Source organism: Takifugu flavidus, chromosome 18 (assembly GCF_003711565.1).
Source record: "Takifugu flavidus isolate HTHZ2018 chromosome 18, ASM371156v2, whole genome shotgun sequence".
In the NCBI taxonomy this organism is placed as follows: Eukaryota; Metazoa; Chordata; class Actinopteri; order Tetraodontiformes; family Tetraodontidae; genus Takifugu; species Takifugu flavidus.
The window spans coordinates 12,993,298-13,020,147 of NC_079537.1; the positions used below are offsets into that span (position 1 = coordinate 12,993,298).

The window sequence follows — 26,850 nt, forward strand, 5'->3', positions numbered from 1 at the left end:
GGCTTTGATCTACTGAGCAACCAATCAGGACGGCCTCCTGACACAAGCTCCTCCCACTGCTCAGTTTTCACTCAGAAAAGTTCATTTCTTTTTTTCAGTCTGTTAAATAAACAAAAACATCGGAATAAAAGTTCTTACAGCAAATTCAGGAGCCACAAACCAACTGTGATTTTTTAATTTCATTAAAATAAAAATATTTTCTAAAAACACACTTAAAATTTGAACATTTAGTGTCAGTTTTCATTTAAAAGTATATTTTTCTTCTGCTTAGAAGCTTTTTTCAAAAGGTTTCATCCATCAAAGGTTGAAGAAGAAGAAAAGCTCATAAAGGAGCGTCTGAAGAGGTTCTGAAGGGGTCCAGAAGAGGTTCTGAAGGGGTCCAGAAGAGGTTCTGAAGAGGTCCGGGACCTTCCTGGTCACCTGAAGCTCAGCGAGACGCCACATTTCAACAGAAGCAAAACCTAATTCAGGACTTCTGTGAGAAACAGAGAGGCTAACGTTAGCACGTTTCTGATATCAAAGCTAATGCTAGCCATTAGCGCCACCAGGGATGACGCAACTTTAAAAATCAGAAAACCAGCGCAGCAGAACTTGTTGAAGGTGGTTTCCTCCACTTCTGGACCCGAGGAGAAGCGAGGAGAGCTCAGCCCGCATCACGCTTTGTGGGCGGGGCCTGTGTTGAGGCCTGTGATTGGCTGGAGGAGTCAGAACACTGAGTTTGGTTTTGAGCTATTTATTTTCAGTACTCAGCAGTAAAGGTTATAGAATATGGACAAGTTCTTCTGTTAAGAAACAAATTATCAAAACATGGTTTATAAAAGTGGAGAGTATGCGTTACACACGTGGAGACGAGTTAAAGGAAACACGGTTACACTTCCTGCTACGACTACGTGACACACAGGCGGAGATGTTCAGCTTCTCTGGGTCTCAGCAGCACGTGACCATTCTTCACGCTCCACGTTTTAAACTAGCACCAGAGCTCCGTCGGACGCCCACCAACGCGCACGCTGGCGTCCAAACGCTCGCAAAACGCATTCAAAGAGAAATGACAACAATAAATACAGGAGGTCGCCGTCAGAGGGAACAGAACAAGGTTCAAAGGTGAGAACGCCGCCGCCGCTTTGTCATGAGCTGGAGAAACAGGAAGTGTGTGGAGTCACATGACTATGGAAGAAAGGGATGCTGGGAAGATGATCCCCCCCTAAATCATGTGACAAAAGGCAGAATAGACTTTCTTTTTTCAGGTCTGTGAATCCTTCCGGTCCGTCAGGTCACCAGAACAGAGGGATTGTGGGTAGGCGGAGGGGCGGGGCTTCAGGAAACATCAACACGGCTCTAAAGTCACATCCTACAGACTAGCGCCAGCCAATACAAGTGTTAAGAAGAAGAAGAAGAAGATTATAAATAAATGCATGACTACAATGATACGTTGTCTCTTATAAAAGCGGTTCTGTGCTCAGTCCAGTCAGAACCGGCTCATCGTCCTGCACCATCAGACGCTCGGGTCCAAACAGGAAGTGACTCCCTCACACACAGATGCCACCAGGGCTTTAACTGAAGAGCGGTCATGTGACCCAGACCATGTGACCAGGTGGGACCAAAAAGCATCATTTCCAGCTCCCGTCCCGTCTCCCATCAGGTCCAGTTCTGCTTCTGTCCTCCAGAACTGTGGAAGGAGAACCGGAGAAGGAGAACCTCTGGAAACGGCGGAAGCCTGGGTCGGACCGCCGGCGTCTGGGCAGGAAGGGCGAACATCTGGACCGGGCGTCCACACCCGGACACACGGCTCCCACAAGCGTCAGGGCGCGTGACCACGGTCGCCGTGGGAACGCGCTGCATCAGGGCGCGTGACCACGGTCGCCGTGGGAACACGCTGCGGTTGGTCCCCCATCAGCTGCGTCCCTTCAGCGAGGACCACAGCGTGTCCGCCTGTCTCCGGTCACACGGCCCGACTCAGCCAGGCCGGTGCCCGTGTGTGTGTGTGTGTGTGTGTGTGTGTGTGGTGTGTGTGTGTGTGTGTGTGTGTGTGTGTGTGGCGTTTGTCCGTGTGTTCCTTCACACACTCCAACCACACATGGAAAATGGGAAGAGGGTGAGGAGGGGAAGGAACCGGCGGCTCCCCTCATGCCCCCCCCGTCCACGCGCGTCCCGCCGCCTATAGGAAGGCGCCGCTGGGCACGCCCAGGAAGGTGGGTGGCGCCGTGGAGCCGCTCCAGTGCACCTTCATGTGGTGCCGGAGGTTGGACTTGGAGGAGAAGCGCTTGTCGCACTGGGGGCAGGAGAAGGGCTTCTCTTTGGTGTGGATGCGGCGGTGGCAGATCAGCTGCGTGGACACCCGGAACGATTTGCCGCAGTCGGGACACTGGTACCGTTTGGGCTCGGTGTGGATCCGCCGGTGGTTCTTCAGTGACATCAGGTTTGGGAACTCCTTCTGGCAGGAGTTGCAGAAGAAGGTGCCGGTCTTGTGGCTGTTCTTGTGGTTGAGGAGGGAGCTGGCGTGGCGGTAGGAGCGGCCACACTGCTCACACACGTGCGGCTTCAGGGCCTCGGCGCCGCCTCCCTGACCGCGACCTTTGGCCAGCCTGCTGGGGTGAAGGCCCTGCTCTTGCATCAAGGTCAGATCCAGGCCGGACCCCCAGCCCAGCTCCTGGGAGCTCCCTGCTTGTGGCTGCTGGGGTCTGGGCTGACGGGGCAGAGGCGCCTGTCCGTGCGTGATCTCCATGTGAAGTCTGAAGCTGGCGTGGGTGGGGAAGGCCCGTTGGCAGGACCTGCAGGTCAGCTCCCGCTGCTTCTGGTGGACACGTCTGTGGTTGTAGAGCTGCGAGGAGACACGGAAGGCCTTGCCGCAGTCGTGGCAACGGTGGCGCCGTATCTCAGAGTGAATGCGGCGATGGTTCTTCAGGGCCAGCAGGTTGGAGTAGGTCTTGAGACAGACGGCGCAGTGGTAGATGCCGACAGTGTGTGTGTTCTTGTGGTTGAGGAGGGAGCTGGCGTGGCGGTAGGAGCGGCCACACTGGTCACACCTGTGCAGAGACACACAACAAGAGCGGTGAAGGGTCAAAGTTGAGCGGGGGGGGCTTCACCACTCTAGTGGAGTTCATCCAGAAGAACATCATCCGCCCTTTCCTCTCATATACAGGTATATGATCTGAAATCCGGCTTATAGCTTGAACACAGACAGGATTGCTAAGGGGTGCTGGCTGCGTGGGGGGAGGGGGGGTGGGTTGTGTTGGGGGGGGGGTGAGGTGGGGAACGGGGGATCTGCACAGCACACGAGACAAACCACAACCTGAATCTCACAGCCAAAAACCCAGCGCTCAATCACATCTGTCTGGAGGTGCTGCTAGCTAACGCTTGCTAACCCTCCCTGTCCCTTAGCCAAGTTGGAAACCTGCATCAGCCAGTCACATGACTGCATTTCCTGTCCCAACTGGGTACAAAAACTACGATCGAACCCGTTTTAAACAGATCACACAAATACTTGCTAATAGGCTTGGTAAAGTCTGTGGAACATGGAAAGGTTAACGTTTGCCAACACGCAGCCTAGAAACTCAAGTGTGTGTTAAATGCTAACTGAAAGCAAACAGGGGTGACTTATCTGGTCTCTCCACTAATTCAATTTGTCCAAACTTCAGAAAAATCCGAATTCCGGCACGCGTATGGTCCCAAGGAAGCCGGATTGGAGATCATATACCTGTAATAGACATGTAAAAAGCTAAATTTATCTCCACTGCGTTTGCCAACGTTCAAGATGTAGAAACAACTGAGGAGGACTCACGTGTACCGGCACTCTTCTCCCTCTGCCGTGGGGTCACTGGCCTTCCTCCTGACTTCCATGCCTACCTGGTTCTCCCCACAGCGGTGCCTGGCCAGACCGGACCTCCCCTGGAAACTCTTGCCGCAGGTGGGGCAGCCGTAGGGGGTGGCGCCCTCCTCGTGGACCTTCTGGTGGTTCCGGAGGAAGCGGGCCAGCCGAAAGGCTTTTCCACACGTGTGACAGATGTGCTTCTTCCGCTGGGTGTGGATCCTCATGTGGTTCCGCAGGGCCATGTAGTTGGTGTAGGGCTTGTTGCAGAAGTTGCACCTGAAGTTGCCCGTCTTGTGGGTGTGCTTGTGGTTGAGCAGGGAGCTGGCGTGCTTGTAGGTGCAGCTGCACAGGTCGCAGGCGTAGGGCCTCTCGTCAGAGTCCAGGTCCACCGAGCTCCTCTCCAGGCTGATGTTGGTGGAGCTGTTGGTGGAGGATGAAGAAGGCAGATGCTGGGCGGGGCAGTCGTGGGCCGCCAGCTCATCGGCGGTGGCAAAACCTTCACAGCAGCCGTCGCATTCAAAGTCCATGGGGGCCCCGGGGCCCTGCGGCCCCTTGCACAGGCCGGCTGTGGTGTGGGTAGCTAGCTGCCGCTGGGTGCGGAAACCTTTGCCACATTCTTGGCAGTTGTGCTTTTTTTGGGCAAAGTGGAGCCGCAGGTGGTTCTTCATGGCCAGCCGGTTGGGGTACGTGGAGTTGCAGACGTTACAGTGGTACTCGCCAATTTTGTGAAGGTTCTTGTGATTGGCCAAGCTGCCTGCGTGTCGGTACGTTTTCCCACATTCTTCACAGGAAAAAGGTCTGCGTCCACTTTCAGCCGGGTCAAATTTCTGCGGCCTGGAGGTGCCGGCGGAGGAGTAGGGCTTCTTGAAGCCCTGGTGGATGTACTTCATGCCCATGACCTGGCCCTTGGAGGACTCCCCCCTCATGGTCTGCAGCTGGGAGGGGCCCGGCTGCTGGAAGCGGGACGCACTGGGGCCACTCCGGACGAGACCTTTGGCCCGTTGCTCCTCGTGGAGACGGAGGTGGTTGATGAGTTGTTTTTGGATCTTGAAGGCTTTGCCACATTCTTCGCACTTGTGCCTAAAAGGGGAACGGAGATAAAAGACAAGTTACACTGTGAAAACACAACCAGAACCTGGACGCAGCGTCTGACGTCGCCACCCAGAAAGGTACCTCTTCAGGTCAAAGTGGGTCCTTTGGTGGTTTTTGAGAGCCAGCAGGTTGTAGTAGCGTTTCTGGCACACCAGGCACCGGAACACCCCCGTTTTATGAGACTTCTTGTGGTTGAGGAGGGAGCAGGGGTGCCTGTAGCCTCGCCCACACTGGTCACACTTGTGAGGCTTGTCGCTCTGGTCCACCATCGGCTGGCGGCCCTCGCCGCCGCCACGGCTCCCGCCGCCACCGTCTCCTCCCGACATCCCTTTGGCACCGTTCAGACCTTGCTTGTTCAACGAGCTGGCCCGATTCTTGCCGGGACACAGGTGGGTGATCAGGTGGTGCCGGTCAGCGAAGAACATGCCACAGTCCACACAAATGTGGTTGCGTCCGTCCATCTTGTCGGTGCCGTTAGCGGAAGCGTTCCCGACCCCCTGTTGTTGGCCATCTGGCCTTTGGGGCCCGTGGACCAGCTGATGATTCAGGAGGTCCTGCTTACGGGAGAAGCTCTGTCCACATGTGGCGCAGATCATCCTCCAGTCCTGCTCCATGTTGGAGGGTCCCGGCCCTGTGGGGTTGTTGGCGTGGCTGCGCAGGTGGCTCCTGAGGGCCCTGAGGCTGGCGTAGTGGTTGCCACACACCGAGCACTGGTAAACCTCTCCGTCGTCCTCGTCTTTCTCGTTGTTTCCCATTCGCTTGCCTCCGCTCTGCGAGTACTGCCGTTGGCTGCTGCCTTCCTTCAGAGCGCCGGAGCTCCCGGAGGGGAGCGAGGAGCCGCCGGAGCTGTGGTAGTTCAGGTTGCCCATGAAGCCGTTGGATATGTTGCCCTGCTGCTGCTGTGGCTGTTGGCCACGGCGAGGACACAGGTGGGCCTTGATGCCCGACACGTCTCCGTACATCTCCCCGCAGTCGGCACACACGTGCCTGTCAGCCTGGCGGTGAGCGGCGTTGCTCTGCGAAAGAGCGCTGCCATCGAAGCGATCGTGGAACTCTAGAGAGTCCAGGCCGCTGCTGTGGCCGCCGTCCGACACAAAGTGGGCCGCGTCGCCCAGATTCCCCGGCAGTGAGATGGGAGTGGCGGCGCCGCTGCCCTCTTGGACGTAGCTCTGCTGGGAGTCCAGAGTCAGTGGCTCTGAGGACAACCAGTCGTTTCCATCCCCCCCCAGATGCTGGTTGCTGGAGCGGCCCTTGTGGCTCCGCAGGTGGCTGTGGAGGGCCGCCAGGTGGGGGTACTGCTTACAGCAGATGGTGCACTGGTAGTGGCCCGTCTGGTGGCAGCGCTTGTGGTTGACCAAGCTTCCTGCATGTCGGTAGCTTTTGCCACATTCTCCACACTTAAAGCGCCGTTCTCCATCATCGGGGGAGTTGGCCTGGGGCACGCGGCCGCCGGCGGGCGAGGACACCGACCCCTGCGAGCCAGAACGCAGCGTATTGGAGTTCAGGATGGAGGCATCCTGGCCGTGGGAGGCCGGGTGGGGGTCATGAGTCAAATAATGGACTTTCAAAGTCTCCAGATCTGGGTGTCCGGCGCCGCAGTAGGCACAGGTGTAGATGGGGTTGTTGACGGGGGGGCCCATTATGGGGTCATAGGGCCCTCTTTTGTCACTTGGCAGAGGGGGCAGGGGCAGAGGGTCCCCCAGGGCCGGCGTGTAGGCCGGAGAACGGACCGCACTTAAATTGTGAGGCATGATGCCCGGAAAACTGCGCGATAAGCCGAGAGAAGGGGACGAAGAGTTGTGCAGCAGGATGTGCTCCTGGAAGTCGGCCTTGTTGGGCAGCGCCACCTGGCAGAGGTGGCAGAAGCAGGAGGCTGCGTCCTGACCCTGCGAGGACTGGGTGCTGCTGCTGCTGCTCACCAGGGAGCTCCCGGGGCTCTTGAACTTCGAGTGAGTTCTCTCGTGGCTATTTAGGGCAGCCAGGTTGCTGAATTGCTTGAAACAAACAGAACACTTAAAAGTTCCCTGTTGGTGGCACTTCTTGTGGTTCACCAGGCTCCCGTGGTGCCGGTAGGTTCTGTCGCACTGGTCACACTTGAAGGGTCTGTCCCAGGCGTCGTCGGACTCGGAGGAGCTCTTTTTGCCTTGGTCGTCGGTGTTGTGGCTCTGGAGGACGCTATGTCCCATACCACTGTGGTTCAGGTGGGAGCGGCCGAACCCGTCAGAGAGGTCCTGGGCGAGGCTGTATTCTCGCTCGTCTTGGCCCGACTCGTCCGGGACTTCTTCGTTCTCTTCTTCGGTGTGGGCGCTGCTAGGGGACAACGTGTGGATACGCAGGTGGTTCTTCAAAGCTACCGAGTTGGGGAGGGTACGCGTACAAACGGGACACTGGAAAGAACCCACTTCATGAGACTTCTTGTGGTTGGCTAAGCTAGCAGCGTGCTTGTAAATACGACCACACTGCTCACACTCGAATCGACCGCTATCTTCCTGCTGATAATGTGCTTTCATATGTTCTAGAAGACTTGGAGTACTCGGGCAAACCATATCACACTCTTTACACGGGAAACCCTTGGCACGACTCATATCATGCATTGCCATAGTACTCTAGAGCAAAGTGGTGGGTGGGGGCTTCACGATTCATAACACTGTTATGAAAGGTGCCTTTAGAGGAGAAGAAGAAAGCGCGTAGCTTAGCTGGAGGTTAGCAGAGTTGGCAGCCATCAACTCGGACACGTCCAAGGGTTGGGATCAGACCGACCTCCGGGGGTCACGCCGGCCAATGAGGCGTCACTGTGGAGACAAAAGGAGAGCGTTGAACGTCTGCCCTGACCCAAGAACTCCGCTTGACACCATCACCAGCGGTCAAACCGACACCCTCAACCACAGACTCAATGACTCGGCACGTGTTCGTGCACCGGTCCAGGTTACTATCGCCAGGTCCTCCCACGGCCCCACCCCCACCCTCAGATCCTGCTCCACCGGGGCCGCAGCTGTGGAACCCGATACAGGAACCTCTGGTCAGATCCAGAATAAAAGCGGGTTTCCAGCCGCCGCTGCCTCGTCCGTTCGGTTCTTTCTATCATAACCTGCTTAAACCACAGCTTTGAATTTGTTAAAAGATGAGATAATTGTAAACTAAAGCTGTTAAAGATACAGTTAGATAGTATTATCTGCCCGACACTCACACACACACACACACACACACACACACACACACTCACACACACACACTCACACACACGATTAAAATGAGCTCCTGCCTGCAGCAGATTTAACAGGCTAATCTGTAATCTATCAGATTACAGCAGGACATTTAATCTCACCCCCCCACTTCACTGTTTATGCTGAATAAATCGGCCTTTTCGCTCGTGTCTGATCTGGTTCTAAACTTTGATGCTGTTTCAACACATGAGAACCTTTAGTGGAGGAGCAGAACCGCTCAGGTTCTGACGCCGCAGCAGAACACAATAACGTGCACGTCCTGGGAGTCTCGTGGCCTCACTGTGCACGAGACAACATGCCAGGATGAAGCTTTGCTCAAGGGCCGAGGCAGTAACAACGTCTCAGGATGGTCCAGTTCATCCCGTGGAAAGTGATCAGAATCCAGCAGCCAATCAAAACTCTTCACACCCGTCGAGGTGCAAAAGTAAACAATGAAGCTCACGTGACGACAGAAACCGTTCTGGACCCGGACCGCGCTGAGCCGGTCCAGGCCGGCGCCCCCGAACCAGCAGCGTGTCCTTTTGATGGGGTCCAACCCGGAAAGAGAACCTTCGTGTCCCCAGACGGGGGTGCAGGGGGACGCGCCACCAGTGTCCGGGCGCAGGAGCCGCCGCGGGGCCGCTGACCTTGGCTCGTTCCCCCTCCGCCGGCTTCAGTCTCCGGCATGAATTTATCGGGACAAAAGCGCAGCGTTTCGCCGCCCGACAGCACCGGTCCGGGCGGCCAAAGCTGCGCGGAGGCGCGTCCAGTGGCGGGGCCGCCGGGGGGGTGAGCGGCTGCCGGGGCCGGTGGCCCCACGGTGCGGGGACAACCCCCGGAGCCATCAGCCACTTTCAGCGAGACCCCATTTCCATCGGAAAATGGCTTTCGTGCAGCACGCCATTTTCCCCCATGCTAACCCACTAGCATCGCTCGGAGCCCCTCAAACGCGCACGATTCGCACCGGGATTGCGAACAGAACCACGGATCTTTGGAGCTGCCCGCAACAAAGGGCACCAAGGATCAATAGAACCCCCAAACAACAATAAACCGCAGCGGGGATATTTCTCTGCTACGGAGGGAACGGCGCAGCTAACGGTAGCATCGGCTGGCTAGTTAGCTGCGCCTGCGATGGCAGAAAGCGCAGAAATGTGTTTCTAACCTCAAAACATTCGCAAAGTCTGACACGCTGATTCCTGCTCGCACTTTAAAAGAGCCGATTCTGTTTTACAGATTAATTTGTGTCGCTGTGGGCGGAATCGGCGCGGATTAGCATCGCCGCTAGCAGCGCGAAGCTAACCCGCAGCTACACAAAGATGTGGACAAACAGCGCGGCGCCTTTGATGGAACCTCCATCTCCGGGCTTCCTGCTCCACTCACCCCTCAAATGGCCTCTGCGCCCGCGGGTGAGCTGTGCACGGCCCTGACACGCACACGCGGGGCCCTTCACGGTTTATTCATGGCTAAAAGGGTTTCTGGCTCCGACTCCAGCTTCTCGCCTGTTTTCTCCTGAGCGCCGCTCCGACAGCACTTCCTGCCCGCAGCCGCGCGTCATCACTGGCTGGAGCGTCAGTCAGAGCGGGACCGGGACCAGGAGCAGGAGCGGGAGAGGGACCGGGACAGGGAGCAGGAGCGGGAGCAGGACCAGGAGCGGGAGAGGAGCAGGACCGGGAGCAGGACCGGGACAGGGAGCAGGACTGGGAGCGGGAGAGGGACCGGGACAGGGAGAGGAGCAGGACCGGGAGCGGGACAGGGACCAGGACTGGGAGCAGGAGAGGGACCGGGACAGGGAGCAGGACCGGGACAGGGAGAGGGAGCAGGACCGGGACAGGGAGCAGGACCGGGACAGGGAGCAGGACCGGGACAGGGAGAGGGACCGGGACAGGGAGCAGGACTGGGACAGGGAGAGGGACCGGGACAGGGAGCAGGACCGGGACAGGGACCAGGACTGGGAGCGGGAGAGGGACAGGAGCAGGACTGGGAGCGGGAGAGGGAGCAGGACCAGGAGCGGGACAAGGAGCAGGAGCGGGACTGGGACAAAGAGCAGGACCGGGACAGGGAGCAGGACTGGGAGCGGGACAGGGAGAGGGAGCAGGACTGGGAGCGGGACCGGGACAGGGAGCAAGACCAGGAGCGGGAGAGGGACTGGGACAGGGATCAGGACCGGGACAGGGAGAGGGAGCAGGACCAGGAGCGGGAGAGGGAGCAGGACCGGGACAGGGAGAGGGACCGGGACAGGGACAGGGACCAGGACTGGGAGCGGGAGAGGGAGCAGGACCGGACAGGGAGAGGGACCGGGACAGGGACAGGGAGCAGGACCAGGAGCGGGACAGGGAGAGGGAGCAGGACCAGGAGCGGGACAGGGAGCAGGCCCAGGAGCGGGACCGGGACAAGGAGCAGGACCGGGAGCGGGACCGGGACAAAGAGCAGGACCGGGACAGGGAGAGCAGGACCGGGACAGGAGCAGGAGCGGGACAGGGAGCAGGAGCGGGACAGGGACCAGGAGCGGGACAGGGAGCAGGATCAGGACCAAGACCGGGAGCCGCGCACACTAGGGGCTGTGCCACCGCTTATCTGATCCGGATCGAAGTGAGCCGAGCCGCCGCTCCCGGTCCAGGGTCCGTCGTGCACCTTCATCAGGTCTTTGGTCCACTGTTGTCGCCTCGGACCCGGTGCTGAACTCCAGAAGAGGAGTTCTGTGGTCTAATACTGGCTTCGGTGCTGCGGTTCGGATGCACTTGTGGAGGTTTTCTGGGTGATTTGATTTTTTATTCGTTCTTTCTGTGAAATGAGAATAAACGACCAACTAAATAACATCTGACCGTCAAAGTATCGGAAAAGAAATCCAAACATGTCTACAATCTGTTCAAGTTCCAGAAACTTTATTCGTCCCTTCAGACAACGACAACCAGGAGCAAAGTCTCAATCTGCGAAATACACAATCAAAGAAAACACTTTTAACACTTGATTAACAGCAATAATAATAATAATAATAATATACATATTATCCAGCTGCCTTCGGCCAGAAACCCATTTGTTTGATAATTTAACCAAAAAGTATCCACTAGTATAATCGTCTATTCATCAGTGGTTAACAGGACATTTCGCCCCCATTTTTTTTAGCTTTTCTGTGTCTTGAATAGCAGCGAATGCTCCGTAACTACATTTCCCAGAATCCTCAGCGCCGCATGGCGCCATATCTCCTCGCCGGAAGTCAGCGCGTTGTTGGCTTTTGTTGAAACTTGCCAATATTCGGGTCGCCGAGCAGCGCTATCATGGGCCCCGTTGAGGTAAAAACGCGACCGTTTCAGAAATGTCTTTGTCCTCATTTGTGTCAAGTCCCGTTTCAAATCGGAGACATTCAGATCTTTAAACATTTGCACTCGATCGTTTCTCTTTTTCCTGACCGAATCCGGTCGGAACTCGTTCGCAGAATTTAACAGCTATTATTTCAGAGTGAAACGGAAATGCAAACATTGATCACGTGTTTAACTCCGATTGTGCTGTAGTGCTAATCCCGACAGCAAAAACACACACATCTGGGGCTGAATACAACCTATTAGATTCAAAACGTGGCCATTCTATGGCGAGCGGCGGCGTTTGCGGCCGCTAGGTGGCGCTGTCGCGTGTTCTCCGCCTCACTGATCGCGCTCTCCCCCTGCAGCTCCTCCACATGTCCGTCTTCTCTCAGAGTTTTTCTCCCTGCGGTCGATTTCTGGCGACCGGAAACAACTACGGGCAGATCGCCCTCTTCAGGTGAGGCGGCAGCAGGTTAGATGGATTAATGGTTAATTAATTAATTAACACATCAGTAACGACGCTCCATCACTGTTCCAGCCTGGCGGCAGCCCTGAGTCCGGACGCCACTGGGTTGAGTCACAAACCGGTTCTGACCTTCACAGGTGAGCGATGGAACACAAACCTTCAGGTTCAGTTTGTTGTTGAATACTCAAGATCTGTTAAGAGGAAGTAATCTAGGGAAACCTGCATGTTAGCATCACCTTAGCAACGCAATTTAGCTAAGCTGCTGCCTTCCAGCTCACGAAGGTCCCGTCTTCTGCCTGCTGTCCACCGACACTCACCTGGTGAGCGCAGGAAACGGGGAGATCAGCTCCTGGAGCTGGAGCGAACTCATCAAGAAGGTGACTGTTGCCATGACGACAGCTTCCTCTGAGAACTGCTAAACTCACTCAGGTTTTTTCTGCAGCATGTCAAGTCTGTGTGGACGAAGAGACCAAACTACAGGTGAGGCACCTAAAGACACCTGTCCCCTGATCTTTGACGCTGACTGGATCCCGTTTCAGGTCCAGCCTGGAGATCCCAGAGATCAACTCCATGATCCTCAACTCCAGGGTGGGTGTAGTTTTGGGATGTGTTGTGTTGGAGTGCTGCGTGGTGACCTGTGACCTCTGGTTGTTGCACAGGACAACAGTCTGATTGTGGGAGCGGGAGACAACAACATCCACGTCCTGGACCTGGAACACGGAACGTTCAAGGTTGGTACTTCCTTCCCAGGGTTAGGGTTAGCTCCGCCCACCGCGCACCCGTCCTGACCTGCTGCGCGCGCACGTCTCCAGTCGGTTTTGCAGGGTCACACGGACTACGTGCACTGTGTGAGCGTGCGAGAACGTGAGGCCGAGATCCTGTCCGGCGGAGAAGACGGCGCCGTGAGGATCTGGGGTGAGTGGACACCCCTGCAGGTCCTCCTTCAGACAGGAAGTGAGCGTTTCGTGACCAGTGTTGTGTCCCGCAGACAGTCGGACGGCCCAGTCGGTTCACTGCATCGAGGTCTACAAGTACGAGGTGAGGAGGTCTCATAAGCCCCTCCCCTTTCACGGAACAGCTGAGTTTTGAGGTTTTAGCGGCAGGACGCGGCGCTTGCTGCCCCCTGCTGGGCGACAAAGGTCCTGAAGGACTCGTCTCGTTTCAGAGCTGCGCTCGACCTCAGTACGGGAAGTGGATCAGCTGCCTGGCGACCGACTCGGACTGGATGGTAGAACCGTGGCGGGTCGGGACTGATGGAGGGTGCTGTAGCGCCGCTCGCTAACGTGTGTTGTGGTTGCAGTTGTGCGGCGGCGGCCCGTCCTTGTCCCTGTGGCACCTCCGGTCTCTGTCGCCCACCTCCGTCTTCCCTCTGACAGGCTGCCAGCGACAGGCCGCCTTCCACCAGGACATGGTGAGCTGGGTCGGCCCGGGCCCTGCTCCCGGGAGCCAGGTTTCCTCCTCGTTTGTCTGAATGTTCCGCTACCAAATGTTAGCCTGAAGCATTTCGGTTCAAACTGATGTTCCGTCATGAGACAACTGTACAGGACGTTGACAGTGAAGGCATCACGGGGGGGGGGGGTTAGCCTCACCAACGATGCCTTCAGTCACTCTCAGCTGGTCTCTGCAGATCCTGGCCATCGGGGACGGCCCGTTCGTGTCTCACTGTCTGCTGGGCGGAGACATCAAAGCCGAGATTCCGTGCACACCAAAGAGCCTCAACTCACTGCAGCTCAACACCAACAGCACGGAGCACAGGGTGAGTCAGTGAACGCCTCACAGCACACAACCTGGTGTGATCCAGGTGATCCCGTGGTCTCGTGGTGATCCGCTGCTGTTTGCAGGTGCTGACCGTAGGGGGCAGCAGTCACCACATCGACGTCTTCACCAACCTGTCCTACAGAGCGTTCTCGCTCAGCTTCTGAAAAACCTTTGCTGCTCCCTTTGTACCAGTCGTTGTCAACCTAATAAAGTGTTTCTGATTTTTCACAAACCCGTTCCTTATTTCAAACACGCTGATCAAAGCTGAAGAGCTGCCGGGGTCAGAGGTTGAATCAAGGTTTATTAGAAAAAAAAGGAATCAAAGTACAAATTTCAGCAGCACAAATTTGTGCTGCATTTGGGAATCGCAGGAAAAACAAGCATTTGCCATGATTCAGACTCATTTACCCAGAATTCCTCGGAGGCTACCAAAGACAGGTGTGGGCGGGGCTTCAGGCAGCCGAGCGACAGGCCTGTTGGACGCTCTGGGCCCACGTGTTGAGCAGCTCGGTCACCGAGTGTTTGTCGGGCAGCTGCAGCAGTTTGGACGTCATGGTTCTGTGGACCTTCTGCAGGAAGCTGTTGGTTCCTGCTGGGAGGGGGGGGCACTGCTTAGCTTTACTGGCGGGGAGGGGCCACCACGACTGTACGCCACCCACTCACCGTACTGGTCGCCGTCCTCAGCCCAGTACGGGCTCTGCTCGGGGTAATCAGCAGGAACTCTGAGCAGCAGCGGCGGGACGCTCGGAAGATTTTTATCATCTAAAGACAAGAACGGTTCTGTTACGCTGCCCCCTGGCGCCCGGGCGAGGAAGTGCGGGTTCTGACTGACCCAGCTTACAGATGAGGTGAACCGTCCCGTTGGTGCTGCTGTGGGAGGGGTCCAGGTTGACCAGGAACTTGGCGTCGAGGCGAGCCACCTCCCCCTGCAGGATGTTGGGGATGCTCTGGCGCTCCTCATCCTCGTGCTTCCTCTTCCGGCTGCAGATGTTTGGGCTGCTGACAGGCAGAACGCTGGGTCACCAACCTCGCTGTGCCACTCCCTCTCACCTGTCCCAGTACCTGATGGGCGGCCCGTGAATGGCGCTCATGGCGGGGGCGAAGGTCCGGTACAGCGAGTGGTTGAAAACAGGCGAGCGGATGTTGGTCATGACGGCGTCCAGCAGGGGCTGACACAGGTACTGCTGCTTGGTGGCCACCGGGGGGGGGGTGGGCTGAAAGCACAAACGGGCCTCTTCAGGCGCCGGAGCCGAGTTCTGGGCCCGCGGCCTCTCAGCAGGCTCGCGGGAGGAAGGAACAAGAGAGGCTTCTCACCACGGCCATGTCGTTCTTCAGCTTCTCCAGAGCGATCTCGCACTTCTGCAGCGTCTTCAGAGGACACCTGTGGACCAGCAGCACCGGTCAGGCCCGAGGTTCTGGGGGGCGCACGCCGCTCCCGTCTTACCTGGTGGTGGGATCGGTCAGGATGTTGAGCAGGCTCTTCATCTTGCTCAGGTCCTTCTTCCTGTCTGTTCAGAAACACAGCGTCAGCAGCGGCCCGCTCTTCCGGGCTCTTCCGGGCTCTTCCGGGCTCTTCCGGACTCTTCCGGACTCTTCCGGACTCTTACCCTCGTTCTTGTCGATCTTGTTGATCATCCTGCGCAGCGGTTCGATGTACTTGGAGAGCTGTTTCAGCTTCTCCATGTACTGCTGGTCCTCCAGAGACGTGGGCCCAGCGGGACTCATGACTGAGCTGGGGTTCCCTGCAGCACAGGTGACAACAGCAGGTTAGGTACAGCCTGGCGGGGGGGCGGGGCTCCAGCGCAGCGCACCTGGGGTGTTGAGCGGTCCTGGAGACGGGACGCTGTAGTTTGAAACGGGTCTGGCGTTGGAAGGGCTCTGCGATGGCTGAGGGGAGGGGCTTGGCTGGAACCCTCCGGGCGACGGCGTGGGACCGGAGCTGCACGCAGGAAAGGACACGAGGACAGAGGAAGCAAGGAAAGGAGATTAGGGGCAAGGAGGCCTGTTCTCCTCAGGAGACGACCTTTTGTCCTCTGAGCCACATTTATTTTATTTCCATTTGTCGTAAGTCCTGGACCCCCCCGAAGAAATTCTAATTCAAACTTTAACCTAAAAATAGTCAGGAAGTGATGTCACAGGTGCTACAAAGCGCAGCCGCCTGGGTTTTAGCCCCGAGTGTCCTGCCCCGCCCACTCCGCTGTCAATCATGAGTCGGACCTGGCTGAGTTGGGCTGTGACGCCGGAGGCTGCGGCGACGGCTGCGGCGGCGGCAACATGGACTGCGAGGCCTGCACGGGCGAGGGCGATGACATCATCGAATGCTGCGGCACCTGCGATGGGACAAACGCCATCGGTTCAGCCACTCGTACCATCGAGATCCAGGAAAACAAGATCTGATCCTTCTCCAATCGGAACATTTACCTGCTGCGTCAGAGCTGCAGCTCCACCCACCGCAGAAGTAACGGCACCGGCGGCGTTGGGGGGCGGGATGGAGGGGTTGAGGGAGGCGCGGGGCATCCGGGCGGGAATCTGGATCCCAGGACGAACCAGCTTCCAAAGACAAACGACAGAGTCAGGAGAAGGTCCAGACCCAAACCTCTGGGGCAGGTCAGACACAGCAGGTGTGAGCAGCACACCTGAGGCCCCACTGGCCCCACCCACCGGACACCTCCTCGGGGCCGGGGCCCCTCAGACCACCTGGCCAGTTCGGCTCCTGCCGTCTGGCATGAATTTGCACCCTCGTGCACGTTGGTGTCAACGAATCAGCCTCATCGGGGGTCTGTGGCCCCCCAGTGGCTAATAAACTGCCCCACGCGGCTCCCGCGCCTTCGGGATTCAACCTGAACACGACCAAAGTGAGGACGACCGAGGGACCGGCTCAGGGACCCGGCCCAGGGACCCGGCTCAGGGACCCGGCCAGGGACCCGGCCCAGGGACCCGGCCCAGGGACCCGGCTCAGGGACCCGGCCCAGGGACCCGGCCCAGGGACCCTCGAACGCTGTCTGGATACTCCGAGCTGAGGCCCGAAGGCTTGAAGGTCTTCCCCGCCCCACCTAGAGGACGGTGGCCTCCGGTTGACGCGTGTCATGTGTCGGTGCGGTTGGACCGTCCCTCTGTGCACCACTCACCTGTCCAGGTATGGCCGAGGCGGCGGCGGCGGCGGCGGCGGTGAGCTGCGCTTGTGCTGCGGCCTGCTGCGCCGCCTGCTGCTGCAGGACGGCCCGGGCCTGCTGTGAGACACACACCACACCCTTGGAGTCACAGCAGCCTTCTGCCACCTCGCTGTGGAGGTGCCGGTCAACATCTACACTCACCTGGAAGGCCTGGAGCTTCAGCTGGTGCTGCTGCTGCTGCTGCTGGTTCAGCGAGCTGAGGGGAACATGCTGGGTGGAGGCCATCTGCCCGGCCAGAGACTGCAGCACCATGCCAGCCTGCTGCTGCTGCTGCTGCTGCTGCTGCTGCTGCTGCTGCTGCTGCTGCTGCTGCGAGTGTGCTGGCATCTGACCCGGCTGGGCCTGGGCCTGGGCCTGGGCCTGGGCCTGGGCCTGGGCCTGCGCCTGCGCCTGGGCCTGGACCTGCTGCTGCACCATGTGCTGAATGGACTGGGCCTGGGCCTGCTGCTGGAACTGCAGCTGCACCATCTGCTGCTGCTGCTGCTGCACCCTGGTCTGATGCATCTGCAGAACAGGAGAGCAGCAGTGGGATGGAGGTGCTTCCATCCCTGGGGGACCGACAGGAACCGCGCTTCCTTTTCCACAGGAAACGAAGCCAGAGATGAAACCGCTCAGATCTGCCAGGAGTCTTCCTGCTCGTTCAATCACAGCGGACTGTTGGGGAGTTCAGGTACTCTTGAGGAACCTTTAACACGTGTGGAGCTTCAGTCAGCAGCGTTCCACAGGTCGGTGAAACTTCCCGACACCACGGGGTCGGTTAGAGACCAGTACTGTGTTGTCAACAGTTAAAACTGTTGAAACTGTTAAACGCACTGAGCTCCAAATGTGCGAATGGTTCCTGGAGAGAACCTGGAACTCCCCAACAGTCATCTAGACCTGATGAAGCCTCCTGGATGAGGGTCTTCATGGAGCTCCAACAGTCCGGCTGCTGTGATTCAACGAGCAGAATCACCAGGACCCGGAGCACCCAGAACCTCCACAGACAGTGGTGCTGCTGCATACCTGGTTCTGCTGCTGCTGGTTCTGGGCCTGCTGCTGCTGGAGCTGCTGGTTCTGATGGTGCTGCAGCTGCTGCGCCCGAAGCTGCTGCTGTGCCTGAAACTGCTGCTGGATGGCAGCGTTCTGCTGCTGAGCCTGCTGGAACTGCTGGAACTGGATGGACTGCTGCTGCTGCTGCTGCTGCTGCTGCTTGTTGTTGTTGTTGTTGTTGTTGTTGTTGTTGCTGTTGCTGCTGCTGTTGTTGCTGCTGCTGCTGCTGCTGAGCTGCCGCCACGGCCGCTGCCTGCACCATCTGTTGCACTGGCATCTGACCCGGACCCCCAACTGTAGACGGAGGGAGAAGAGAAGGATAGACGGGCGGAGCGAGCAAGGTTCACGGACCCTCAAAGACACGATGCACTGAAGCAGAGGCTGAAGGCCGCCTGGGCACCCAGGAAGTGCAGCGGCACCCAGGAAGTGCAGCGGCACCCAGGAAGTGCAGCGACACCCAGGAAGTGCAGCGACACCCAGGAAGTGCAGCGGCACCCAGGAAGTGCAGCGACACCCAGGAAGTGCAGCGGCACCCAGGAAGTGCAGCGGCACCCAGGAAGTGCAGCGACACCCAGGAAGTGCAGCGGCAGCAGACACACACCACACTGAGGATACACACTCACTGGCTTGCGGGTTTCCAGCCACCCCTGCCATGGCATGCTGACCTATCTGCATCGGCCCCATGGCCCCCATGCCCCCCACTGGAGCACCGGTGGGGCGAGGCCCCATGCCGATGGCACCCGGGCCCCCTCCAGCCCCCGTCAGGTTAGTCAGGGCATTCATGGGATCTAGCAGAAGGTAGACAACAGACAGCGTTACACAGCGCCAACATGCAGAACTCATGAACACCGTGGTCGTGCCGGATCCAGCACAGCTCAGAAAGCAGCAGAGAGCCCAGCAGGGACCAGGACCAGAACCAGGACCAGGCGCACCTACCTGGACCACCAAGGGTCTTCTTATCTGCGAACATGGTGAACATCAGGGATTATTATGGGACCTGCTCCTGTAGCAGCTGCTAATGTTCTGCCCTCCAGGTGACCAAATACTCACGGATGTCTCGGAAGTGGATGATCAACCTCGCCACCAGCGACAGATACTCATCCTGAAAGATGAGCACAGGTGTTGGGGAACATCCTGCCCTGATCGCTCCCAACCCACCTGAGGACTTACTCTGGATTTGGCTTTGATGAAGACGTGGTTCTCCATGTCGGTGCTGGACTTGTTGTGTGCAGTTCCTGCCTTCCTCATCGCCTCTTCACTGCACAAAACACTCATTAGGAACCGCCTCTGCACACCCCTCTCACAGGGCTTTTCCTACAGACACACGCACTCTGGACCTTCGGAACCTCCTCAGCCTTGTTATCGGGGACAGGCAGGACAAATGTCCCCCCGAGCAGAACTCTCTGCTCTCCAAACATTAACCCATTAACATTGTCAGTAAGGTGGAATTAGCCTGCGCTCACTGTCTTGGGGTTATTTCGCTGTGTCTCTTTGTATCGTTAGCTTAGCTCACTCGAATGGCGCAGAAATAATTACGGTACAACAAAGATCAACCGAAGAAGAATCTCACATTTGAGCGACGACTTTTTGTCGGAACTGGGGGCTCTTCCAGTCGCTGTCGGGTCCCGGGACCTCCATCGTGGGGCAGATTCGGGTTTAGGGCTCTTTTTCTCCGCACGCTGGTGGCGTCTCTCCGCTCCTTCTCCTTCCGGTCTCCAGGGGCGCTGCAGCGTGTCGGCCTCCATCGCCCCCTGTCGGCCGGAGGGCTGCACGCCCGCTGCATTCTCCAGTTTAGCCGCAGAACTTCCTTTTCTCTTTTCTTGCTTCAATCCTCAACTCGGTGCTGCCGCCTCACGGTCACAGCGGGGGGCACAGCCGACTTCCGTCTGATCTGATTTCACTTTCAGTTTCCATCTGACGGACGTCGGTCGGATTCGTGCACGCGTGAGAGCGAGGCAGAAAATTCCTGAACAAATATCGGTAAGAGTCATGTTACACGTGTCCTCGGTGTCCTCTGTTAACCCCCCCGGGACGGTTACACGTAGCTGTGCACGGGCGCGTGTCGGGGCCACCGCGAGGGCCGGGAGAGACGCGCAGGTAGATGTGGGTCCATCATGTTGTTCAGGACAAAGGTCGAGGCCAGAACCAGCAGCGCTTCTATAAGATGCAGGTGATTATAGTTCATAGTGGGTGGGTTGGTTGGTTGGTTGGTTGGTGGTTGGTTGGTTGGTTGATTGATTGATTGATTGATGATTGATTGATTGATTGATTGATTGATTGATTGATTGATTCCGCCACCCAGTTTCAGGGCAGCTGCATTAATAACTGAGGAAATGTGGTAATTACAAAGCAACACTACGGTAACGAGTGTTTAAATGAGCTAGCATCAGCAAACCACACTAGCATCGACAGCACATATAAGAGCAGCCTTCCTGCTCCAGCCCAGGGCAGACGGGGAAGGTGCCAGAACACCTTCAGGGCACTGCCCAGGTACCCTTGAGCAAGGTAGCAAACCCACAAATGGTCACATAAGCCTGTGATGGACCGGGGACTCATCCAGGGGGACCTGCCTTCGTCCAAAGAAGAGAAGAAGCCAAAGCTGGAGGAGAGTGGGGGGGGGGGGGGGGGGTGCTGTGGAGCCGTCCTGAGCATCTTTAGCTACTCCCGTAGTTGGACACCTGTGACAGCAGAAGGTCGATGTGTGCACGCTGAGGTCCAAAACAAGAGAGATCCTGCAGCAGGTGTAGAACAGGAACTAGCAAAGGTGCTTCGTGGTCATGATGGAGGCTCTTTTGTTTCTGCAGGAAAGCCCAAGTACGATGGGAAATCAGCCCAGCCAGGAAGAAATGGAGAGGATGGAGAAGGAGGAGCTGGAGGGCTTTAGGAAGAGCCTGGAAGAGGCTGAGGATTTCAGGGTCAACCAGAACCTTGAGAAGTTCACCAGTTCTTCCTCTACAGACAGCTTGAGGCACCACTACCAGCAGAGGAGGAAGGAGGAATCTGAAGACTCCGCAGACTGGATCCAGAAGCTGACGGAGAATTTTTCCACGTTGACATCGGTTCCTGAACTGGCGGGCCTCGGAGCGCTGGCCGTCGCCGTCTTCATCGACACCAGTTTCTCCATTCTACCCAACAAGAGCACCCAGGAAGCTCTGAGAGGTGTGTTTGCTGAGGAGAAGGTCTCTAAAGTCTGGGATCTGATCGATGAGTGTCTGAAGAGGACCATGATCTTCATCAAGCAGAGGGATGAACTGGTGATCAACATCAAAGAACTGGAGCGCCAGCTGAGCGCCGCCATCACCTGCCTGAAGAACTCCATGGTGCACGACGGGCACGTGTCCACTCAGTCTCTGAAGGTCTGGGTGAACGGGGCAGCCTTCCACGTGCAGATGCTGATCCACCTGGTCAGGCTGGGAGGGCTCCAAACCTCGGATCCTGTGGAGAGGCTGGTGCGCACGTACCAGAGCGACATGGCCGCCCTGTTCAGGCTGCAGGAGGAGAGGATCAGGAGCAAGTGTCGGCTCAAGCTGATGTGCCCCTACGGGCAGGAAGATCTGATGCCTTTCCTGATAGATGAGACCTCGGGATTCTACCAAATGGACCCGTCCATCAGGGATCACTATTCCAAGTATTTAGAGGTGTATTTTGACCAGCGCTACGGCCGGCAGCAGCCAGGTCCAGCAGTACTTCAGCAAGCTGCGGGAGGACCTGCCCAGCCTCATCCTGCTCACAGGATCCTCCCCCTTTGATCCATGAGTCAGTGACGTCACAAAGTTCTTCTGCGGCGCCTCGGAGCTCAAACACAACTGATGAAATGTCATTTTACAGTAATAAAGCAGATTTCTGTGGCACTGACTCAGTCTTGGTGGTGACGTTTGTTTTAAACGGATCCTGGACAGACGTCTCCAGGTCTGCCCACAACTGGGTCCACGCAGTCTGGCGTCGGTTCCCCTCGTTTTCTCTGTGACCCACCTGGCAGGTAGGTCACACCTGGGTCCAGAGACTGGCAGGATTGCTGCGTGGACCGGTGGCACCTCCGGGGTTACCATGCCAACAGTCTATCAGAACAACCCACCACAACATGACACACCATCACCAAAGCAATAGGAGGCGGAGCTGTTGAGTCTGATGGGAGGAGCCAGGACGGGCACTCAGGTGAGCTCCACCCTCCCAACCAGGTGGCTTGGCTCAAGGCCCAACCAGTCGAGGTGCCTCACGTAGTGCCTGACCCGAACCCCGAGTCACCCGAGCAGCTCTGAAAGGACCAGGCTCTAAAGCGTCTTCCTTCAGGACACAGTCGTGTTCACCTCCGGGGCCTCCTGCAGACCGGAGGAGCCGATGGGGACGAGTGACCTGCAGGATTCCCACGCCACTGCTCCTGCCGAGGACGAAGCGGCGCTCTCCACGACCATGGGGGCAGGGTTAGCACTGGTGGCTAGCTAGCCCGCTCACTGGACCGCTGGGTCCACCACAGGCTCAGGTAAAGCTCACTCCTGGTCTCACCTGTGGCTCCGTCTCCTCTCATTGTTGGACCAAGGTATCGCCGCTAATATTTATAGGTCATTATATACGAATTTGGAAAAACAAGGAAACGTTTGTAGTTTTGATTTGGTAAATGACCTTGCAACTAGTGAACTTATAGACCTTTAAAGCAACTAGTGAACAGTGAGCTGAGGAGATGAGCAGACTAGCTGAGGACAGTGAGCAGCATGCAGACAGCACAGGAGGGAATCGCATATACAAATTATTTTATCTCTGAAATTATGTTACTGTATTAACACAGATTCTGAGTGTCTTTTCTTGTGCATATGTGAAAATTCAACATGTTGCAGAATGAAAACTTTATTGACATTCATACACTCACAGACACAAGGGAAAACACTGCCACCTAGTGGCCGGGCAGGAGGTCGTTAGAGGAGAGGACAACTGCAGAGGAACACCAGCCAGTCAGTGAGACTGGGGCCCGAGTGGGGAGGCTGGAACACACACACACACACACACACACACACACACACGCACACACACACACACACACACACGCACACACACACACACACACAACACACGCACACACACACACACACACACACAGTTATTCAGCTACAGTGAGTATATTCAGGCTTCAGTCACATCAAACAAACACTGTTGGTTCTGATTTGACTCCACTGAGTTCCTGAGATCATCCACTTGGTTCTGGTACCTTCAGTCCTGATGTATTCACAGCCTGTCCATTCCGTTGCACCGACACCAGGCGGGCTCGACCGGTGCTCGGGTACCCCTCCTCCACCTCCAGGTGACACACCAGCGCCGCAGATTTCAGGTAGAGCAGAAGTCGCTGAGCAGGACGCCAGTCGATGGCAAAGCTGAGAAAACGGGCACAACATCGAGCTCAAAACAAGACAAAGCAGCTGAGACGGGTCTGGCTGGCAGGAAGTGGACGCTCACCTGGACCTGAGTCCCTGGATCTCCGACAGCAGCTGGAACTGACTCAGGTAGCGCTGCATCACCTCCAGCAGAGCGGTGCTCAGCTCGGTGCGGCGCCCGGACACGCAGTCCTCCACCAGCCCGGCAGTGACATCACTCACCTGCACACAAGCCACGCCCACTCTGATGGTGCACGGAGGGCAACCATGCTATAAGACCACATGCGTGGATGAGCTGCTGTTTGGTACCTGCAGGGTGAAATGGTCGTCATGGCTCCAGGTGACTGACAGCCTCAGGGGGTCCAGCTCACTGGTCCGGTCTGCACAGGGGGGGCGTGGCCTGAGCTCCATGCACAGCTCAGATTGGTCGATGGACAGAAGGTGGATCTGCATGAGCTCCTGCAGGACAGAGAGCTGCACCTGCAGCCTGACAGGTGAGCAGCACCAGTCAGACAAGCGCAGCCCTGGTCACATGACCTCCCCACAAGACTCACCTGTCCTGAACCCGCTGCTGATCCGTCACCTGACGGAGCGCCGCCTCCGATTGTGCCCTGAGCTGGGCAAGCTGGTGGTCACATGACTGCAGTGCATTCTGGGCCTTGCAGAAAGATTCCCTCATCTGTGCCGACTGCTGCTTCTGGGGGGGTGAGGAGAGCGCTTGCAGTGCATTGTGGGTGTTGGCGAAAATGAAGGGTGACAAAATTCATCGAGAGCAGCAAATTGTTCAAAAAAGCAAAGCCCCACCTGGTGGCTCAGGTCCTGGATCAGCTGGGAGACTCGGTGCCTCCTGCTGTCAATCTGAAGGATTCTGTCCTGCAAAGACTGGAGCAGAGCTTCCGCCTGCTCCCCCCCCGACCTGCTCTCGGCCTTCAGGGCCTTCCACCTGCTCCGGGCGCCCCCGTCTGCCACTAGCACGCACGGCATCGAGGGAAAGGTTCAACAAAACACCCTGGACACGTGTGTGCGTGTCTACCAACCACTACTGCACCTGGTTGGGGGGGGCAGGCGCTCAGGTGCTGGGCCGACTCCAGACCCTCCACCAGAGACATCACAGAGTCCAGAACAAACAGCTGACGCCACAGAACCTTCTGGACACGACGGCTGTCCTACACGTGCACACACACACACACAGAAGCTAACGGTTTGTTGAAATAAGAGGCTCAGACAGGTGCCAATTTAAAATGTTCACAATCAAAGATAAAAAGCAATGGGGTTGTCTCCGTGCGTCCATACCATCAGATACAGCAGCATCCCAGCTTCTTCACAGGAGCCTGGCTGCTCCAGGTCCGCATGTGGATCCAGGAGAGCAGGATCACATCCCTGCAGGACACTGACGCACGCACACGCACACGCACACCTCAGAAAAAGCCACTTTTACTGCACATCTATCTCATGTTTGCACCGATATCGTCCTGGTTATGCCGACGGTCTCAGCAGATCATTTACATTTATGTCTTATTGAAACCTCTGTAAAAACAAACTGCAATGCTGAATAATAAAGAGCTTTATAATAAAGGTTTCTTTAGATTTTTCTCCCGAGCTACCTGTCTACCGGTTAGCTACAGTAGCTACAGCTAGCTTCCTAGACAACTCCTCCAGTTCTGAACGACCAAGTCCAGAGTGTTTCGGTAGTTTACACAGCACAGATGGAACCATCGTGTTAGTGTTTATCTCAATATTCACAATGTGCGTGTTGTCGTTTGACGGTAGAAGCGGCTCCATACTCACGCTCGGGCGTCGGCCATTATTGTTTTTGAAATGCCCGCGAGCCAACAACAAGGCCTCTCATTGGACGCCCCGTGATGACGTCACAGAGTTACGGCAATCGCTCCGTTACTCAGAGGATGAGTTCATCTACAGTTACGCAGTTAGTCTTCGTCATGGTCAATAACAAAAACAACACTACTGCTGTGGAAATAAATATAAATTGAAAGCAGCGTGTGATAAACACCGCCTCCTCCCCCACCCAGGCCCTCCTCCCCCGTCTCCCCCGGCAGGCTGCGGTGTTCTGCTGAGTGTTGGCGGGGCAGCGCTTCAGTGTGACGGGAACTACAGAACCCACAGGTCTCTGACAACAGTCTGCCCTCGACGCGGACCGAGAGGTGCCCCGAGGAACTCTGGGAGTTGCAGTTTTTCTAGCGAGAAGACGCTGTGCCATGACAGCAACAGAGGAAGAGAGGAAGGTGAGTCCATCTGTTCCTGTCAGCATCCTTCCTCATCACACGGTTTCTGATCTCGTCTTCTCAGCATTGTGTGTGTGTTTCTGTGTCTCTGTATGCATGTGTGTGTCTGTCTGTGTGTGAGTGCATCTGTAAGAGTGCGTATGTGTGAATGTGTGTATGTATGAGTGTCAGTGTGTGTGTAGGAGTGTCTGTGTGTGCATGTGTGTGTATGTATGAGTGTCAGTGTGTGTGTATGTATGAGTGTCAGTGTGTGCATGTGTGTGTACGTGTGAGCATCTGTGTGTATGTATGAGTGTCTGTGTGTGTATGTGTGAGCGTCTGTGTGTATGTATGAGTGTGTGTGTGTGCATGAGTGTCAGTGTGAGCGTCTGTGTGTATATATGAGTGTCTGTGTGTGAGTGCATCTGTAAGAGTGCGTATGTGTGAATGTGTGTATGTATGAGTGTCTGTGTGTGTATGTATGAGTGTCTGTGTGTGCATGTGTGATGTGTGTGTATGTATGAGTGTCAGTGTGTGTGTGTATGTATGAGTGTCTGTGTGTGCATGTGTGTGTATGTATGAGTGTCTGTGTGTGCATGTGTGTGTATGTATGAGTGTCTGTGCGTGCATGTGTGTGTATGTATGAGTGTCTGTGTGTGCATGTGGTGTGTATGTATGAGTGTCTGTGCGTGCATGTGTGTGTATGTATGAGTGTCTGTGTGTGCATGTGTGTGTATGTATGAGTGTCTGTGTGTGTATGTATGTGTATGTATGAGTGTCTGTGTGTGTATGTGTGTGTATGTATGAGTGTCTGTGTGTACGTGTGTGTGTGTATGAGTCTGTGTGTGCATGTGTGTGTGTGTATGAGTGTCTGTGTGTGTATGTGTGTGTATGTATGAGTGTCTGTTTGTGTATGTGTGTGTGTGTATGAGTCTGTGTGTGCATGTGTGTGTGTGTATGAGTGTCTGTGTGTGCATGTGTGTGTATGTATGAGTGTCTGTGTATGTGTGAGCGTCTGTTTGTATGTATGAGCGTGTGTGTGTGTATGTGTGAGCGTCTGTGTGTATGTATGAGCGTGTGTGTGTGTGTGTATGTATAATGTGTGTGTGTGTGTGTGTGTTTCTCTGGGTTGTTGGTTTAATCTCCTCCTCTGGTAAACTGGAGCTGCACCAGTTCAAAGTTAAGCTCCTCCCCCTCTGATGTCATCAGGCCAGGTGTTGTGACGGTAGCCAATCAGATTCCTCCAGGACAAAGTTCTCAAAACTGGTGGAGCCAAACAGGTCCCACCCCAGACCCGGGCCTGGTGTCATGTGGTTCTGTTCCTTGAGACTCTGTCTTTGTGTCCAACAGTCGCAGTGATCACCAATAATCGATGGTGTCCTTGGTGTGAACAGTAACTGCTGAGTCATGTCTGCCGACCCCGCTGACCCCGCTGAC

General features: G+C 56.4%; 6 protein-coding genes across 8 annotated transcripts in view; 3 read left to right on the plus strand and 3 right to left on the minus strand.

The window, feature by feature from the left end:
* Nucleotides 1–717: 717 nt before the first annotated feature.
* Nucleotides 718–9,657, minus strand: si:dkey-89b17.4 (zinc finger protein 646). Of its 2 annotated transcripts, XM_057015082.1 has the most exons (5): nucleotides 9,484–9,657; nucleotides 4,982–7,692; nucleotides 3,779–4,888; nucleotides 3,598–3,694; nucleotides 2,804–3,024 (listed from the first exon to the last, which is right to left on the minus strand). In XM_057015082.1, the coding sequence occupies exons 2-4, from the start codon at nucleotides 7,498–7,500 to the stop codon at nucleotides 3,616–3,618; spliced, it is 3,708 nt and encodes a 1,235-aa protein (XP_056871062.1). In that variant the 5' UTR covers nucleotides 7,501–7,692; nucleotides 9,484–9,657; the 3' UTR covers nucleotides 2,804–3,024; nucleotides 3,598–3,615. The 2 variants fall into 2 exon arrangements, with proteins under 2 accessions (XP_056871061.1, XP_056871062.1); XM_057015081.1 differs by lacking the exon at nucleotides 3,598–3,694 and having other exon boundaries at nucleotides 718–3,023.
* A 1,588-nt stretch (nucleotides 9,658–11,245) lies between these two features.
* Nucleotides 11,246–13,858, plus strand: thoc6 (THO complex 6). Its single transcript, XM_057015154.1, has 13 exons — nucleotides 11,246–11,393; nucleotides 11,768–11,859; nucleotides 11,941–12,005; nucleotides 12,142–12,245; nucleotides 12,311–12,348; nucleotides 12,408–12,456; nucleotides 12,528–12,599; nucleotides 12,681–12,783; nucleotides 12,857–12,906; nucleotides 13,034–13,096; nucleotides 13,169–13,279; nucleotides 13,496–13,624; nucleotides 13,710–13,858. The coding sequence occupies exons 1-13, from the start codon at nucleotides 11,379–11,381 to the stop codon at nucleotides 13,788–13,790; spliced, it is 972 nt and encodes a 323-aa protein (XP_056871134.1). The 5' UTR covers nucleotides 11,246–11,378; the 3' UTR covers nucleotides 13,791–13,858.
* Nucleotides 13,859–13,907: 49 nt separating this feature from the next.
* LOC130515123 (mediator of RNA polymerase II transcription subunit 15-like) lies at nucleotides 13,908–19,573 on the minus strand. Its single transcript, XM_057015177.1, is given in 19 exon segments — nucleotides 13,908–14,215; nucleotides 14,290–14,388; nucleotides 14,459–14,625; nucleotides 14,689–14,840; nucleotides 14,941–15,007; nucleotides 15,071–15,134; nucleotides 15,234–15,368; nucleotides 15,438–15,565; nucleotides 15,844–15,956; nucleotides 16,048–16,176; nucleotides 16,755–16,856; nucleotides 16,941–17,303; nucleotides 17,802–17,987; nucleotides 17,989–18,122; nucleotides 18,452–18,616; nucleotides 18,765–18,788; nucleotides 18,879–18,930; nucleotides 18,999–19,086; nucleotides 19,399–19,573. Coding segments are annotated over 19 exon segments (2,373 nt in total). The 5' UTR covers nucleotides 19,467–19,573; the 3' UTR covers nucleotides 13,908–14,078.
* Nucleotides 19,574–19,673: 100 nt separating this feature from the next.
* LOC130515108 (uncharacterized) lies at nucleotides 19,674–21,683 on the plus strand. Of its 2 annotated transcripts, none has more exons than XM_057015149.1 (2): nucleotides 19,674–19,808; nucleotides 20,633–21,683. In XM_057015149.1, the coding sequence occupies exon 2, from the start codon at nucleotides 20,648–20,650 to the stop codon at nucleotides 21,575–21,577; it is 930 nt and encodes a 309-aa protein (XP_056871129.1). In that variant the 5' UTR covers nucleotides 19,674–19,808; nucleotides 20,633–20,647; the 3' UTR covers nucleotides 21,578–21,683. The 2 variants fall into 2 exon arrangements, with proteins under 2 accessions (XP_056871129.1, XP_056871128.1); XM_057015148.1 differs by lacking the exon at nucleotides 19,674–19,808 and adding an exon at nucleotides 19,856–19,998.
* Nucleotides 21,684–22,654: 971 nt separating this feature from the next.
* On the minus strand, nucleotides 22,655–25,226 carry si:dkey-225f5.4 (uncharacterized). Its single transcript, XM_057015144.1, has 9 exons — nucleotides 24,980–25,226; nucleotides 24,485–24,581; nucleotides 24,240–24,357; nucleotides 23,996–24,159; nucleotides 23,746–23,888; nucleotides 23,501–23,678; nucleotides 23,274–23,413; nucleotides 23,029–23,191; nucleotides 22,655–22,804 (listed from the first exon to the last, which is right to left on the minus strand). Exons 1-9 carry the CDS (start codon nucleotides 24,994–24,996, stop codon nucleotides 22,739–22,741), a joined length of 1,086 nt encoding a protein of 361 aa, XP_056871124.1. The 5' UTR covers nucleotides 24,997–25,226; the 3' UTR covers nucleotides 22,655–22,738.
* An 858-nt stretch (nucleotides 25,227–26,084) lies between these two features.
* samd14 (sterile alpha motif domain containing 14) overlaps nucleotides 26,085–26,850 on the plus strand; it is a 3,767-nt gene continuing 3,001 nt past the window's right edge. The window contains 1 exon segment of the mRNA XM_057015516.1: nucleotides 26,085–26,850. This exon segment is cut by the window's right edge and continues 22 nt beyond it. Within this exon segment, the coding sequence (XP_056871496.1) occupies nucleotides 26,821–26,850 (30 nt within the window). The 5' untranslated portion in view covers nucleotides 26,085–26,820.